The sequence below is a fragment of the Sander lucioperca genome, chromosome 9, assembly GCF_008315115.2.
Source record: "Sander lucioperca isolate FBNREF2018 chromosome 9, SLUC_FBN_1.2, whole genome shotgun sequence".
Classification (NCBI taxonomy): domain Eukaryota; kingdom Metazoa; phylum Chordata; class Actinopteri; order Perciformes; family Percidae; genus Sander; species Sander lucioperca.
The window spans coordinates 40258525-40272410 of NC_050181.1; the positions used below are offsets into that span (position 1 = coordinate 40258525).

Here is a 13886-nt window from a genome sequence, read left to right on the forward strand (position 1 = left end):
GCAACTCTCATATTTAAGAACTCTGGAAACTTCATTCTGCTCATCTCTTTGGAGTAGCTACCAGATGTGACACGTCTCAAACTGAAAAGTGGGGGGGTGTGCTGTTCCCAAATAAACCCAATGATAAGTTACAAGCAATATGTATTTACAAATAGGATATTAAGTCATCAGGTCAATACAAAAAAAGAGGGATGACTTTAATGTTTACTTAAAAAAAGTTTATTCAGTGATATTGCACTTTGAGATAGCTTCTTCAATGCAGGTGGAAGCACATTTAGATGAAAGCTTGCGAGAGAGTGTACAGTACATTGTTTTAATGAGAGCAACTCATGAAAATAAAATAGAGTGATGAAAAGTAAAACAAACAATAGGTGCTATTTAAGCCAGCTGACTGCTATTGAAATACTTGCACCCTATACATTTATTTACATCAAAGAATGAAAGAAAAAGAATGATTACCAGCTCTATAAATACAAGCCTACATGCTGCATGTTGTGCTGTAGTCCAGAAGGATCTAAATCCAAATGTTTTTTTAATAAGACAAGCTGTGCAGCCACTCCGTACCTTTACATGTGAGAACATGTCTGTCCTAGATTCTGTACCATGCATTTGTAATGTGTGGGCACAGTTAACTGATGCTGTTCGTTTCGTACGAATCTGCTCAGACCGACGGGTAATAAGATTACAATAAGAAGCCACCATCTTCCTTTCCTACAATGTTCCCTTCATCTCCCCTCCCATGGAACCCCGTCCCTCCCTAGTTTCTTCCCTCCTGGACTCCACCATCTCCTAGGAGGATGGGGGGTGTTTACACCAGACCCATAATGCGTGCCACCCACCAGTTGCAGGGCATGATAACTCTACAGACCACCCTGCAGCCCCTGTAGTGGTAGGGCCACGGGTGGTACCCTCCCAGCGGCTCACAGATCCTCTGGCAGTGGGTGTAGCTGCGACGGCACTCGTTGCAGCACACGCCCTGGTGGTCCAGCATGGGGTCGATGTTCATGGTTTCCTGCTCGCCCTCAAGGCCTCTCTGAGAGGAGACAGACAGGACAGTAGTCAGAGTGTACACAGTGTTTGTGTGATGTGATACTGTACGTCTTTAGCGGCAGAGAAGACTTGTTTCAAACCAATTAAAAATGGATTTTCGACAGGCGGGATGGGTAGGGTGGGATGTTGTCAGATGTTGGTTTTTTGTTGTCAAATATTTTCTTTTTCAACGTGTTTACCCCCCTCTGTGGTTGTCAGGAGTGTGTAGCAGGGGTTGGGGGATGCTTAGAAAGGGAAGGGAGAGGGATTAGGAAAAATGGGGCCCAACATAAGGGGTGAGGATGGAGGGCATGGGTGGGGGGGGGGGGTTAGGCCATGTATGGGAGTCTGTGTGTGCTCAGCAGGGCAATGGGGCCAGAGCGGAGGAGGGGGGGATGTTGTGGAATTATTCATACAGCCTCAAAGCTGAAAGGAAAGCTTTGGACAGGCTCACACAGAAAACACAGCCACGCATACACTCAGATTTGCAGTGACAATCCGGGTCCCTCTGCTGTGACCCCGGCATCTGCTGCTGCCCGCACAGCTGTGAGAAACTCTCATCAGCGAAAGCCTTCTCAGGTAGTCCTCCGATCTGAACGGACAGTCGTGAACGCTGCAGCGGGATGTAAACTTAACAGAAGAAGAAGAGTGTGTGAGTTTGTCTGTGTGACTCACCTGATAGGGGTTCTCCGGGTTGAACTCTGCCTCCACGTCCTCTTCCTCCTCCCCGGCTGCCTGGCGCCGCTGGCGGGGGGCAGCCCTCCTCTTCCTCTGTCTGCCTGCACACACATCACAGTCTCAGTATCTGACAGCAGACCAAACTTAGGAACGGAGTGGCACTAATGTGGCACTGCTCCTGATTGCACAGCCGTTTCTCTGGCAGCATTTTGAAGTCCTCAGATGAAGTCGAATATAATTGTGTTTTGAGAACTTTTGACCCCACAGCATGCTAAAAATTGTACACTCTGTAGCTCTGAAACTTCAAAAGAACGTCTGCTGTTCTTTTTAACTTGTTTTTCTTCCTGTGGCTTAAACAACTGCAATGTTAAATGGAAATTCTACAGACCGTTTGACCCATATCCTCTTTGTTTTGTGAAAAATCACAGCCATGAAATTGGAGTGTTTAACTTTCAGTTTTCTTTGGATTTACATTTTCATATCTTTACCACGAGCTGTCTGATTGCTTACTGGTTGAGTAGGTGGGACGGAGCCAGAAGATTGGCAGGTCTCCACACAAGTCCTTTATCTTGCTGCTGAGGAAGGCGGAGTCCGAGAGTGGGGTGTCAGCCGCCACCCAGATCAGATCATCCTCAAATTTGGCCGGCATCACCTCATCCTCCTTTAGGGGTGAAGAAGGTAAGGAGAAGTGAGTACTAGATACCCAGTGCGAATGCAAACAAACATCACAACAAAGCATCTGAGGATGTCACTGGCTGCTGGAGGCGTAATATCACACTTTTTACTAGCCTTCCCCTTTAAATATTTGCATCCTGTCCGAGTCTAATCTGCATTAATGCCGTACTGTTAATGCTCCTTTTAACAACATAAAATCAAGTAGTAAAAGGAATCCCTTGAGGCTTCAGTAGACAGATTCCCTTTGTGCTAACATGTAGCTGTATACACAATGTCAGGATTCATCAAGATCTGAAGGGAAGAAGGGATTGGATGGCCTAAATTTGCAGGTTTCTGCAGATAAACTAATGAGTTTTCCAGAGAAGAGGCTATGTAAACATATATACTCTGTATCCACGGCCTGCAGGTAAAAGGGGAATTCTGTGGGGATGAGGGGATGATTTTGCTTAGAGGCATTTGTTCCTGATGGCTGCGTACTGCACTAGCCACAGCCATGTTTAGGGAACATTATCCTCCAACCTTTCAGAAATGCTCAAATGATTTGCTGGAGGGACAAATAAAAGCTGGGGTCCTTCCCCACTGCTCCACTGATAAGAGTTTATCTGACCCACTCTCTCTGTGTGTGTGTGTGTGTGTGTGTGTGTGTGTGTGTGCTCATCTAACCCATATTTGCCATCACTCTAAATTATAGCAAATGACCAGCCTGCAGCAACCATTACAACAACATCTCTCTGTCTCCACACACACTCATACACAAACGTGAGCCAAACGATCCTTTATGAGGCAAAGAGAGCCAATAACACAAACACACACAAAAGAACAAACGTGAAATAAATGATCTGTTATGAGGCAGAGAGAGGCAATAAGAGCAGCCCTGCGTGATAATTAATTGTGTGTGTGTGTGTGTGTGTGTGTGTGTGTGTGTGTGTGTGTGTGTGTGTGTGCGTGCGTTTATGCACATTCATAAGGGCAATTCTGGTGATGTGGATTTATGTGGATGTGAGGCTTATACAGAGCTAAATGATTATAATTATCAGACAGCCACACACAAGCACACACACACACACACACACACACACACACAAAGTGTATTCAGTGTAGTCCTCTGTTGGGTTTGTGAGTCCACCAAGCTGTTACATGATGGAAAGAACCCACATAAAAATCGCCCATGTGTTCCTGGTTTATCATTGGCTTTGGTGATTCATGCTAATACCTCAGCTAGCTATATATCAGAAGTGGGAACTTGTAGGGTAAAGGGTTTATAAGTTGTAACTCCTGGTTTTATACATTTATAAATGATTAAAGAAGTATTAAGTAATAAGGCATTTTTGAAAACAATGTTTGGGTTGCCAGCTTTGAAAATATCCCTTGATGATGACTTCTATTGTCCTTTTAGCTGTCTTGTTCTTAACAAGTGAAGAAAACTCATGACCATTTATTAATGACCTACTAACATTTGTATCTTCAGATTTGATGGTTTATTAGAAAGTGAATTAGTTGGTAAAGGGTGATCATATCTGCAGTTGTAACTGTTGTTAGTAGAGATAGAGATTCTCTGCAGCGCTTTCTAAGGAAGGTAAGTGATCAAACTGTCCAATCCATTCCTGATTAATCAAAGAGCTAAAATAACTACTTAGCCACAGCAGCGCATTGAGCTAAATGCTAACATGCTGATGTTTAATGTTTACCATGTTCACCATCTTAGATTGGAGTGTTAGCATTATAACATTCTCTTATTAGCACTAAACACAAAGTTAGCTAACCTATAAGTTCATTCACTTCAGATAAGCATTGGACAAATTTGGGCTTGATGATGGCGCTAAAGGAAAAGTTTAGGGATCACTTACGTGATTGCAATTCATCCTGTGTGTGACGTGATGTGTGTAATATAAAAAAAGTAACGCACACCAAGGGCTGTCGTGAGGTGCTGATCACTGAAAGTAAACTTGAAAGTAAGAAAAAAAGTGTTGCACCCTCTGGCTCCATTTGCATATCTCTATTTATTATGACGACGTTTTGACCCCTAGGCCTTCTTCAAATCAACAATCCTGACATGAATGTGTGTACCATATTTTGTGCCAATCCATCTAGTAGATGTTGAGATATTTCCCTGGATAAGTAAAAAAGAAAAATTACACTCTGGTGGTGCCAGAGGGAAAAAGGTCTGGGGGATCAACCAGGTCCGTATGATTCATCCTCTGGGGAGCAAAAATGTCTCAACATAATTTCACGTCAATCTATTTATTTCTTTTTCAGACCAAAGAGGAGAACCAACAGACATTGCCATCCTTTGGAGCCATGATGAAAATACAAAGTATGTTATGCTTTTAATCTCTTATTACTTGTCTATAAGAAATAAGTGTATCGCTCTTTTAAAAAGTATTCCTTATTAGATAGTGGTACCAAAAGGTCAGTCTTAATTTGAATAATGCTGGTTGATTAATGATCAGTGTCATTTCGTATTTTAACATTGAACTCTGGAACCAATGATTTACCACATGCAGATGGTGTTGGTGTTCATGTTTATGTTGTGATCACTTAAGAAATAAGTTAATAAAGGATCTCAATGTGCGCAGCAGAGTGGATTACAAAAACTAGGTCCTGTTTGTAAAACATATTGGAAACACAAGGAAGAACTTAGTACCAAAGCCTTACAGTTTGTTAAGTTCCTGCAGTGGAAATGGGCTATTGATAAATTCACTGAAAAACCATAGACTGTATAATATTATTACATTAAAAGCATCTTACAGCGTGGAGAAAACAAGCTTTCTCAGGACATACAAGACAGACAGGACCAACCCACCAGGGCGAATGTCATCGAGTCCTTGTTGAGAGTCTCCACATCAGGCAGACGAGCCTTCACTTGGGTCTTGATGTAGCACTTCTCTCCTCCTGAAAACCGGATCCCTGTGATCCCCTGGAGAGGTCAGGAAGGAGAGGGCACAAGCAAATATCTGGAAATTAGAACTCATTACACCTTCAGTTGTTGTGTCATCCTCAGCACTCTGCAGGTGTCTGGCACTATAGACATCACATGTAATATCACAGCTGATTTTGATGACATTATGTTCTAGCTTAAAAAGCATTACACTCACAGGGACACTATGATTAAAGGTCAAAATTGTAATAATTAAAAGGCCAAAACTGCTGCTTCACTAGTCTGATTGGCCTGGTTGGGGTACTTTAATTAAAGGTCAAAAACCACCAGTCCGCATTTAATGGAAATTGGAGGGAAGATGCATGTTGACACAGATTGGCCCAAAGGGAGACAACGTGTCTGTTTGCTGCAGTGAGCCAATCTCCCCACACATTTAGTTTCAACCAATCTGATTGACTTGCTCTGAATTGCTCGGTTAGCGATGATCAGTGTGTTGATGAGTCTGGTTTTCTGCACTAGAACCTCCTGATATTTTAGATTCTTTTAGGTCCAACTTACAATCTCAAAGTCATGGACCTCCACGGCCTCATCCGCCCCACTGCCGGTGCTGAATTTCTCCATGTTATTCGCCGTATCAATCTCCATTGTACCCTCCTCCACTTTGCCATTGATGCTCATGCTGTAATGGACATTGTAGACCTACACACACACACACACACACACACACACTAGGTTTCAGACTGGCATGTAAGGTATGAGAGTCCTGAGAGTCACCCCACCCCCAGCCCCCTCTCTTTCAACACTCTTCCTAACCCTCCCTCTGCAATCTTTTGCAAGACTTTTCCTCACACAAAAACCTTCTCATTTCTGGATTCTCTTTCAGACACACACACACACACACACACACACACACACACACACACACACACACATTCATTCAAACTTGGTGAGAGGAACAAATCTGTAAAAGCTCTGGGTTATAGTGACCCTTCTACAGAGGTGTTTCATCATGTCTTAATAGCATTTTTTCTAACTTCATAGTGGAAGAAAAACACTCAGAAAGCTACATTTTCCCTCTCATGTCCTCCACCTCTTGCCCCTGGAGCATCAGCCGGACCAAAGAAGCCCCCCACCACCCCTCTCCACCCTGTCAGGATCCTCTACACACCGCACACCACACACACCACACACACACACACACACACACACACACACACACACACACACACACACACACACACACACACACACACAACGCCTCCATTCACCAAGCTGACTGCACCATGGAACTGGAGTGTTTAATTTACATTTTACTGTTTGCCTACACTGCAAAAAAAAAAAGCCATCTTGGTAAAACGACTTTACTCTCGAGTCTCCTTTTAATTCAAACAAGTTAAAAATGTTTCCACTGGCAACTTAATTGCACTTGTCTCCAATTCAAAACAGCTTGTTTCAAGAATTTCTTCAATCAAGTGACATTATTTTCACAGGGTACGAGTTTCCTTCGGGTAGTACCACTCATTGTAGAAACGTTTTGAAAGTAGAGTGAAAAGGAATTATTTAACAGATCAGAGTGCATTTGATTTGACTTTTGATTGAAATCCCTCAGGGACTGTAGGCTACGAAGGTTACTGTGGTGGTGAGCGGGGCTGAACCTTATTTTTCACTTTGTAAAAAAAAAAAAAGAAAAAAAGAAAAGTCTTTCACAAGGTTATTATTGTTGTCTTTGAATATCTTATTTGTAATATTTTAATAGAATTTCTAATGTGTGTCACCACTAATGTATACAGTATGTCAATAAAAGCTGACACAGAGACCCCCCCCCCAACTCCCTCCCTAATAATTTCCGTACAGTCCTTAAACAAATGTAACAGTGTAAGTAAAAGCAACAACAACATATTAGACGTACGTGTTTTTCGTTGTTGTTCCAGAAGTAGAACGCTCCGACTGCCCCCAGTAGCAGTAGGAGGGCCCCGGCGATGAGCACCGCGATCCCGGCCTTCAGGAGGCGGCCGGTGGCGGCGGGCTTCACGGCCACGGCGGAGTAGGCCTACCGTAAAACAAACAATCCAAGAAAATGACAGCATGTCCATAAACACGACATCAAAAATAACAACATGCTTAAAGCAAGCAGCTTCTGCCAACCCAATTACCATTAGTTGTATCTGACTACAGGTTTTTGGTCAACTGTCCAGCATAAGGTCAATAACCGAACATGACTGGCCCCCACAGATGTATCTACAGTAGGCTACCCGTTATTATATTCCGGGATAATCCCAGCACACTGAGCTGTACTGGTTTGTGTGAAAACTCACCGGGGGCATGAAGTTATGCAGGTCCTCTGGTCCCGCCGAGGCGATCGGTACTTTCTCTGAGTTCCCGGCCATGACTGGAGCCAAACACCTGAGGGAACCCCAGTCCACTACTAACTTCTCTCTCTCTCTCTCTCTCTCTCTCTCTCTCTCTCTCTCTCTCTCTCTCTCTCTCTCTCTCTCTCTCTCTCTCTCTCTCTCTCTCTCTCGCAGGAGGAGGATGGGCACTTCTGCTCCTCCACAGGTCGTGTTTAATAACGCTGTGTTGAAACTGCGCACAACCTTTCCAAGTTTTGTGACTGCAAATAGAAAAGGTGTAGGCTAAAATATAACCGTGGTGATTATGAGCAACCACTAATTTAAGCCAAAAGTTCTGCTTTCTTTCAGAAAAGCATTCATCATGTTTTCCCTTTGAAGATGCATATAGCTGCTCCTGTAACTTACATGAGTTTGATTCCGGCTATGATCCTCAGAATATCATATCATTAAGCTGTATGGCAACCTCGATGGGTAGACATAAGATCTGTTCGGCAATTAAGAAGATGATGAAGGAAGAGTTGTCTCCTTCGCACACACCCCTCCTCGCTCCCTCCTCTCTCTCTCTCAAAGCCTCCACCGACTGCTGCAGGTCAGAGGTGACTGGCGGAATGTCGCGTGTTTTCTCCAGCTTGGAGACAGTATATTTTTGCATGACAGTGTGCAAAAGCAGCTTGTTGGACAGACGTGGGCCTTATTTTAAACATATCTTCTTTATCCGAGTCCAGAACTGCGTTGCTGTTATACAAAATGCCCTGAAGTCACGAATGATAATGGGGAGATTATGTAAGTGGCGCAGCGTGAGCGCGCATTTGGCAGATTGACAAAAAACATCGGGACAGGATAGCAGGAGGATTTGCTCACAAGGACTTCTTGTTCTTTGACAAAAAAAAAAAAAAAATCAGCTGTGTTTTGATGCCCATCAAACTTGGGTTGTTAGGCTGTTAGACTTTTATTTTATACATGCGAACTTGGTTTGGACACGAATAGTAAATGCACCTTTACGCATTTAGTCAACCTCATTATGAACATATCTTCTATGCGCGCATTTAAGGTGGTAATGATTTATGTAACGGAAGGTCTTCGCCAGTAAAATGCAGTTATGCCATCCATGTAAATGAGAAAGAATAACTCTGAAGGTGTTCGCTTTGATATGCATGAGGTGTGAGAGTGATTTGCTAGAAAACCTTGGCATTGCTCTGGCATCTCACCAGCAAAATCGTATTCACAAAAGAAAAAACTAAACTGACCTTCGTCGGTGGGATGCAAGGACAGTGGCTCACTACTGCAATAACAGCGACGCCTGTTGGCTTTATAGTGACTGGCCTGACTGATGTTCCTGCAAGGCATTCACAAACACCCTGCTCACCTCGCCTGGGTCTTCATCTTTTAGAACAAACACATCACTCACATGTTCAGAACAAATTATTTCAAAGTTTATTTTTCTCTCAGAATATTGTGATGATAAAAAACATTCTGTACAATTACTTATTATTGCATTCAAATAATTCCATACATCGTTATCAACTTGATACATTGTGGGTCACCGGCCATCCAACAGCACAGTTTCTGGGGCCATTTTAAATAGTCAGCGTGCTTAAAGATCAATAATTACAATTTATATGTACATATCTTTGCTTAATTATTACTTTTTATAAAAAATAAAATCTCTGTATGTACAAAACTTGCATATGATACACTTCATGTCAACAAAACAAAATGTATCAATTGATTGATTGAATGGCCATCAAATGTGGCTTTTACAATAAAACAGAAACACACGAATATTAGGATATAAACTTATATATGCACTCTCCACAGCAACGAATAACTTCAAAAAGTTACAGTATTCTCATTGTCAATGAATCATAAATTAAAACTTTGAATACACTATACATTTCTTTGAGAGTGAGCTTAATTGTGTGTGTGTATGTGCAATGTCTGTTTTAGACGTCATTGTTGGGACAGTGTGTTGGGGTGGGGGTGTAAACAGGGATGGTTATATCACTGATCTCCTGCACCCGCACAGGTCTGGGTGGGGTGACCAGAACGTAGTCGTACTCTCTGTGCAGCACCTTCTCGTACACGCTCTGTAGACCCACGGTTTTGGGGATGTGCGCCTGGTAGTAGTTGTCCCGGCGGTGGGGGTCCCGGGGCAGGGAGGCTGTCTTGGAGAGGCTGCTGAAAGAGGAGAGGGTGGGGGCTGGAGAGGGCGCTGCGTTGGCTCTTACTGCTGAGGGGCTCCAGCAGCGATCTGAGTGACCCAGGACCTTACATTCACTGGTGCAAGCCCACAGAGCTAGACGAGAGGGAGAAAAGAAAGTTAGATTGAGAACCAAAGCATGACAGCTATTTGACATCATTTTATATAGCCATTCAAATTAGCCATTGTTCTTACCATTTTGGCCACCCATGGGAGGAACCACTGCCCCATCTTTCTTCAGGCCAGTGTCCCCACTGACATCACTGTCACTGTCATTGAAGTCACTGTCTCCCTTGCCACTGTCTTTGCCACTGAAGGCCGGGTCCCTGGCAGAGATGGTGGTGTAAGAGTTCCCCTTCCAGATAGTGATGGGCCTCACAGCCTCTTTGGCGTTCCCATAGCCAGGCAGAGTGGAGTAGCCCTGCAGGAGGAGAGAAGAGAAAGCAAACAGAGGTCAGTGTCTGCTGGATGAACACATTGCAGATTACTCATTGTTGTGTGCCTCCACACCTCCCCTCCCCACCCGAAGGTGCATCTCACCTCGTGTTTATTCCCTCTAGGCTTGCTGTTGCTGTCTGAGTCATACACACAGGGCACTTCGCTGCCGTCCTCTGAGGCCGAGCACATGTCGCTGCCCCCGGGGTGAGCCGAGGTGAACCCACCGGGCTGGCTGCTGTAGGAGTGTCCATCAAAGCCCGCTCCTCCCCCGGTCTCGTGGAGTGGCAGAAGCGGGTTGTCCCCCACGTGGTTCCTGCCCCGCTCGAGCGTGCCCTTCTCCCCATACGAGTCGCTGTCTTCTCCGCTTTTGTCTCGCTTGCGCCGGTTGCAGGTGGTGGCGATGAGGATGATGGCGAGCAGCAGGAGCGTGCAGCTCCCCGCGAGGACAACGATAATCACCACGGACAGGTCCCATTGCGCGTACACCTCGTCCCCGCTGCCTGAATGGTACACTGTCCTGTCGCTCGGCGGGGAGCCCGCGATGATGAGGAAGTTGAGCGTGGCGGTGGAGGTGAGCGCGGGCCTCCCGTTGTCGCTCACCGTCACGGTCACGCTCAGAGTTTCGTCCACGTCATGGCTGAGCACCTGGTTGAGGTAGATCTCCCCGGTGGCTTTGTTAACAGAGAACACGGAGGGTTCACCGGTGGCCAGCCCGTAGGACACTTCTGCGTTCACGCCCTCATCCGCGTCCCGCGCCTCCACCCGTGTGATGACGTAGCCGCTCGGTGCGTCCCGGGGCAGGAGGACTTCAGCGGAGCCGTTATTGAGAGGCGGCTGAGTGATGACCGGTGTGTTATCATTCTGGTCCACTATCCTCACATAGACGTTAGCGCTGCCAGACAGAGGCGGGGAGCCGCCGTCGCTGGCCGTGATACGGAGCTCCAGCTGTTTCATCATCTCATAGTTGAAGCTCCGGAGCGCGTAAAGCGACCCGCTGGCGGGGTCCAGTGACACGAAGGTGGAAATGGGGGAGCCCATGAAATATGTGTCTGCCAGTTTGTAGCTGACCTTCCCGTTTGACCCCATGTCCATGTCCCGCGCCACCACAGTGGTGATGTATGCGCCAGGAGCATTGTTCTCCACCACGGCCACTTCATACACCGGTTTACTGAACACCGGAGCGTTGTCGTTCTCGTCAGTCAGTCTGATTGTGTACTGAGTGATGGTCCTGAAGGGAGGGGAGCCCAGATCCTCCGCCACTACTGTGAGGTTATATTCGGGGATTTTCTCCCGGTCTAACGGGCTGGTACTCACAATCATGAAGCTGTCCTCGTACGCCTGCTGTAGTCTGAAGTGATCGTGTCCGTAGAGCGTGCAGTGCACCTGCCCGTTAGCGCCGGAGTCTCTGTCCGAGGTGCTGACCAGAGCCACGAAACTCTCTCTGGCCGCCGCCTCGGTAATGTACGCTATCCCCGCCGTTATGGACGTCATAGGAGTGATGGAGATCTCCGGTGCGTTGTCGTTAACATCCTGCACCTGCACTACAATTTTGCAGATGGCCGGGCTCGGGTTCGGACCCAGATCGGTTGCCTGAACGTCAAACTCGTACGTGTTCTTACTTTCAAAGTCAATCGGGCTCTCGACGGTGAGCCGTCCGGTCTTCCTGTCCACTCTGAAGAGTTGCCGTATTTCTGTGGGCACCTGGTTACCGAACCCGTACACCACCTCACCGTTCAGCCCCTCGTCTGGATCCTCCGCGTTCAGGTCCAGCAAGAGAAAGCCCACCGGTGCGTCCTCGGGCAGGTCCACGGAGAAGCTGTTCCTGTCGAACACCGGGCTGTTGTCGTTATAGTCTTTCACCTTGACGTTGATGCGCGTTGTTCCGGTGCGGGACGGGTTGCCACCGTCCATAGCGACCAGCTCCAGCGCGTAAGAAGCCTGCGTCTCCCGATCCAGCTCCTTCATGAGCACCAGCTCCGCATATTTAACCCCGTCGGCCCTGCTGAGCACGTCGATTGAAAAGTGGCTGTTGACGGAGATCTGGTAGCTTTGGATGTAGTTCGCCCCAACATCCTCATCCACGGCAAAGTCTAGCGGTATCCGCGTGCCCACCGCTGTGTTCTCGGAGATCTCCAGACTCGACTCTTTCCGGGGGAACTCGGGGGAGTTGTCGTTGATGTCCTTGACCTCCACCTCGACGTGGATGAGTTTGAACTGCTCTTTGGAGAAGCTGACCACGTCAAAAGCGATGAGGCATTGCAGCATGTGTTTGCAGGTGCGCTCCCTGTCTATCCTCTCTCCGATGGTCAGCTGCCCGTCGCTCTCCCTCAGCCGGATGAAAGAGGAGTTGAACTGTTTCATCATCCTGAAATTGGTCCTGGAGCCCCCCGAGGAAGAGGCAGTGGAGGAGATGTCCTTGGCCAAGTTTCCAATCACTGTCCCTGGTGCGTCTTCCTCGAATGTCTGATATTTCACCGTCTTTCCTTGTGTGACAGCAGCCAGGCTTGCCCAAGAGACGCACGCTAGCACCAACAGCCCGTTCCACCCTATTTCTCCCATCTTGACACCTTCACTCCGAAATAATCTGAAATTCAGCAAACTGCCCGCACTAAATCCGATTTAAAGTTAAAACAAAACGCACCTACAAAAAGCTATTCTTTCCCCGCTCTCCTCGACTCTCTGGGGTTGTTTATTCTTTTTATAAAGCCAGTAATATATATTCCATATGTCTTTCAATGCGCACTCTGGATGCGCTCCGCTCTCTCTCTCCCTCTCTCTCTCTCTCTCTCTCTTCTGGAGGTGTGCTGCTCTTTCAGCGCAAGAGGGCTGCAGTGTCTGCAGGAGGGTTTATACGGCGAGCCATGCAAATGAGCCGCACTGTGGCCAATCCGGGCTTTGATAGGGGGGGAAAGAGGGACTTCTGAAAGACCTCTAAACCCTGTTTAGAGATTCCTGGACTGTGCGGAGAAACTTGGCACCCAATATGTGGGCTAAACGCGGGGCTTGATTTAATACAGCTATAGTTTCCGTTGCTTGTTTATCTTCCTCGGGCTGTTAAATGAGTCTGCGCACCGACACAGACTCATTGGGGGGGGGGGGGGAGAACAGAGATGCGCAGTGTCCCTGAGCTAGAGGACAAAGCATTTGAATAGGAGTGTCTGTTCAGGATGCTATAGCTATACCATAGGCGTACTTTTAGAATAAAGAGATTTATGCTTAAACACTGTTGGATAGCCACGCACGTGTCCTGTGTAACCCAGTCAAAGCAGTCACTGGCAGGCTGAGGTGTCCCAGTGACCTCTCCACCTCTGATAGGAGAATAACTTCATGCATTCAAGATAAGAATATGACGTGATTTGTCCTTTCCTCCAACATCAGAGTGCCCTGATCCACTCACCCAGACAGATAATATTTCATATAATGCACTTCTGATAGACCCATAATGCTGAGACAGCTTAACATGCTTAATAATGGCTAGGCCGGGGATTCAAAAGAATGTGGTGTAACTGGTGGTAATAGCATCATTTTATTGCTCATTTTATTCTCATTAATAAATTCCATACATTTGCTCTGTCTTCTATTATTCATTCCCTAGTGTGTTGTACTCCAATTGTTTGCCTATCAGATCATATCTGAG

The 13886-nt window shown here is 46.3% G+C and overlaps 2 protein-coding genes across 3 annotated transcripts; both read right to left on the reverse strand.

The window, feature by feature from the left end:
- Positions 1 to 203: 203 nt before the first annotated feature.
- Positions 204 to 7759, reverse strand: LOC116055095 (leukocyte cell-derived chemotaxin 1-like). Its single transcript, XM_031306871.2, has 7 exons — positions 7576 to 7759; positions 7170 to 7310; positions 5819 to 5959; positions 5186 to 5299; positions 2218 to 2368; positions 1705 to 1808; positions 204 to 1033 (listed from the first exon to the last, which is right to left on the reverse strand). The coding sequence occupies exons 1-7, from the start codon at positions 7645 to 7647 to the stop codon at positions 809 to 811; spliced, it is 948 nt and encodes a 315-aa protein (XP_031162731.1). The 5' UTR covers positions 7648 to 7759; the 3' UTR covers positions 204 to 808.
- LOC116055094 (protocadherin-8) lies at positions 3255 to 13343 on the reverse strand. Of its 2 annotated transcripts, XM_031306869.2 has the most exons (4): positions 10352 to 13343; positions 10007 to 10232; positions 9541 to 9907; positions 3255 to 3323 (listed from the first exon to the last, which is right to left on the reverse strand). In XM_031306869.2, the coding sequence occupies exons 1-3, from the start codon at positions 12806 to 12808 to the stop codon at positions 9555 to 9557; spliced, it is 3036 nt and encodes a 1011-aa protein (XP_031162729.1). In that variant the 5' UTR covers positions 12809 to 13343; the 3' UTR covers positions 3255 to 3323; positions 9541 to 9554. The 2 variants fall into 2 exon arrangements, with proteins under 2 accessions (XP_031162729.1, XP_031162728.1); XM_031306868.2 differs by lacking the exon at positions 3255 to 3323 and having other exon boundaries at positions 9023 to 9907; positions 10352 to 13339.
- Positions 13344 to 13886: the final 543 nt, after the last annotated feature.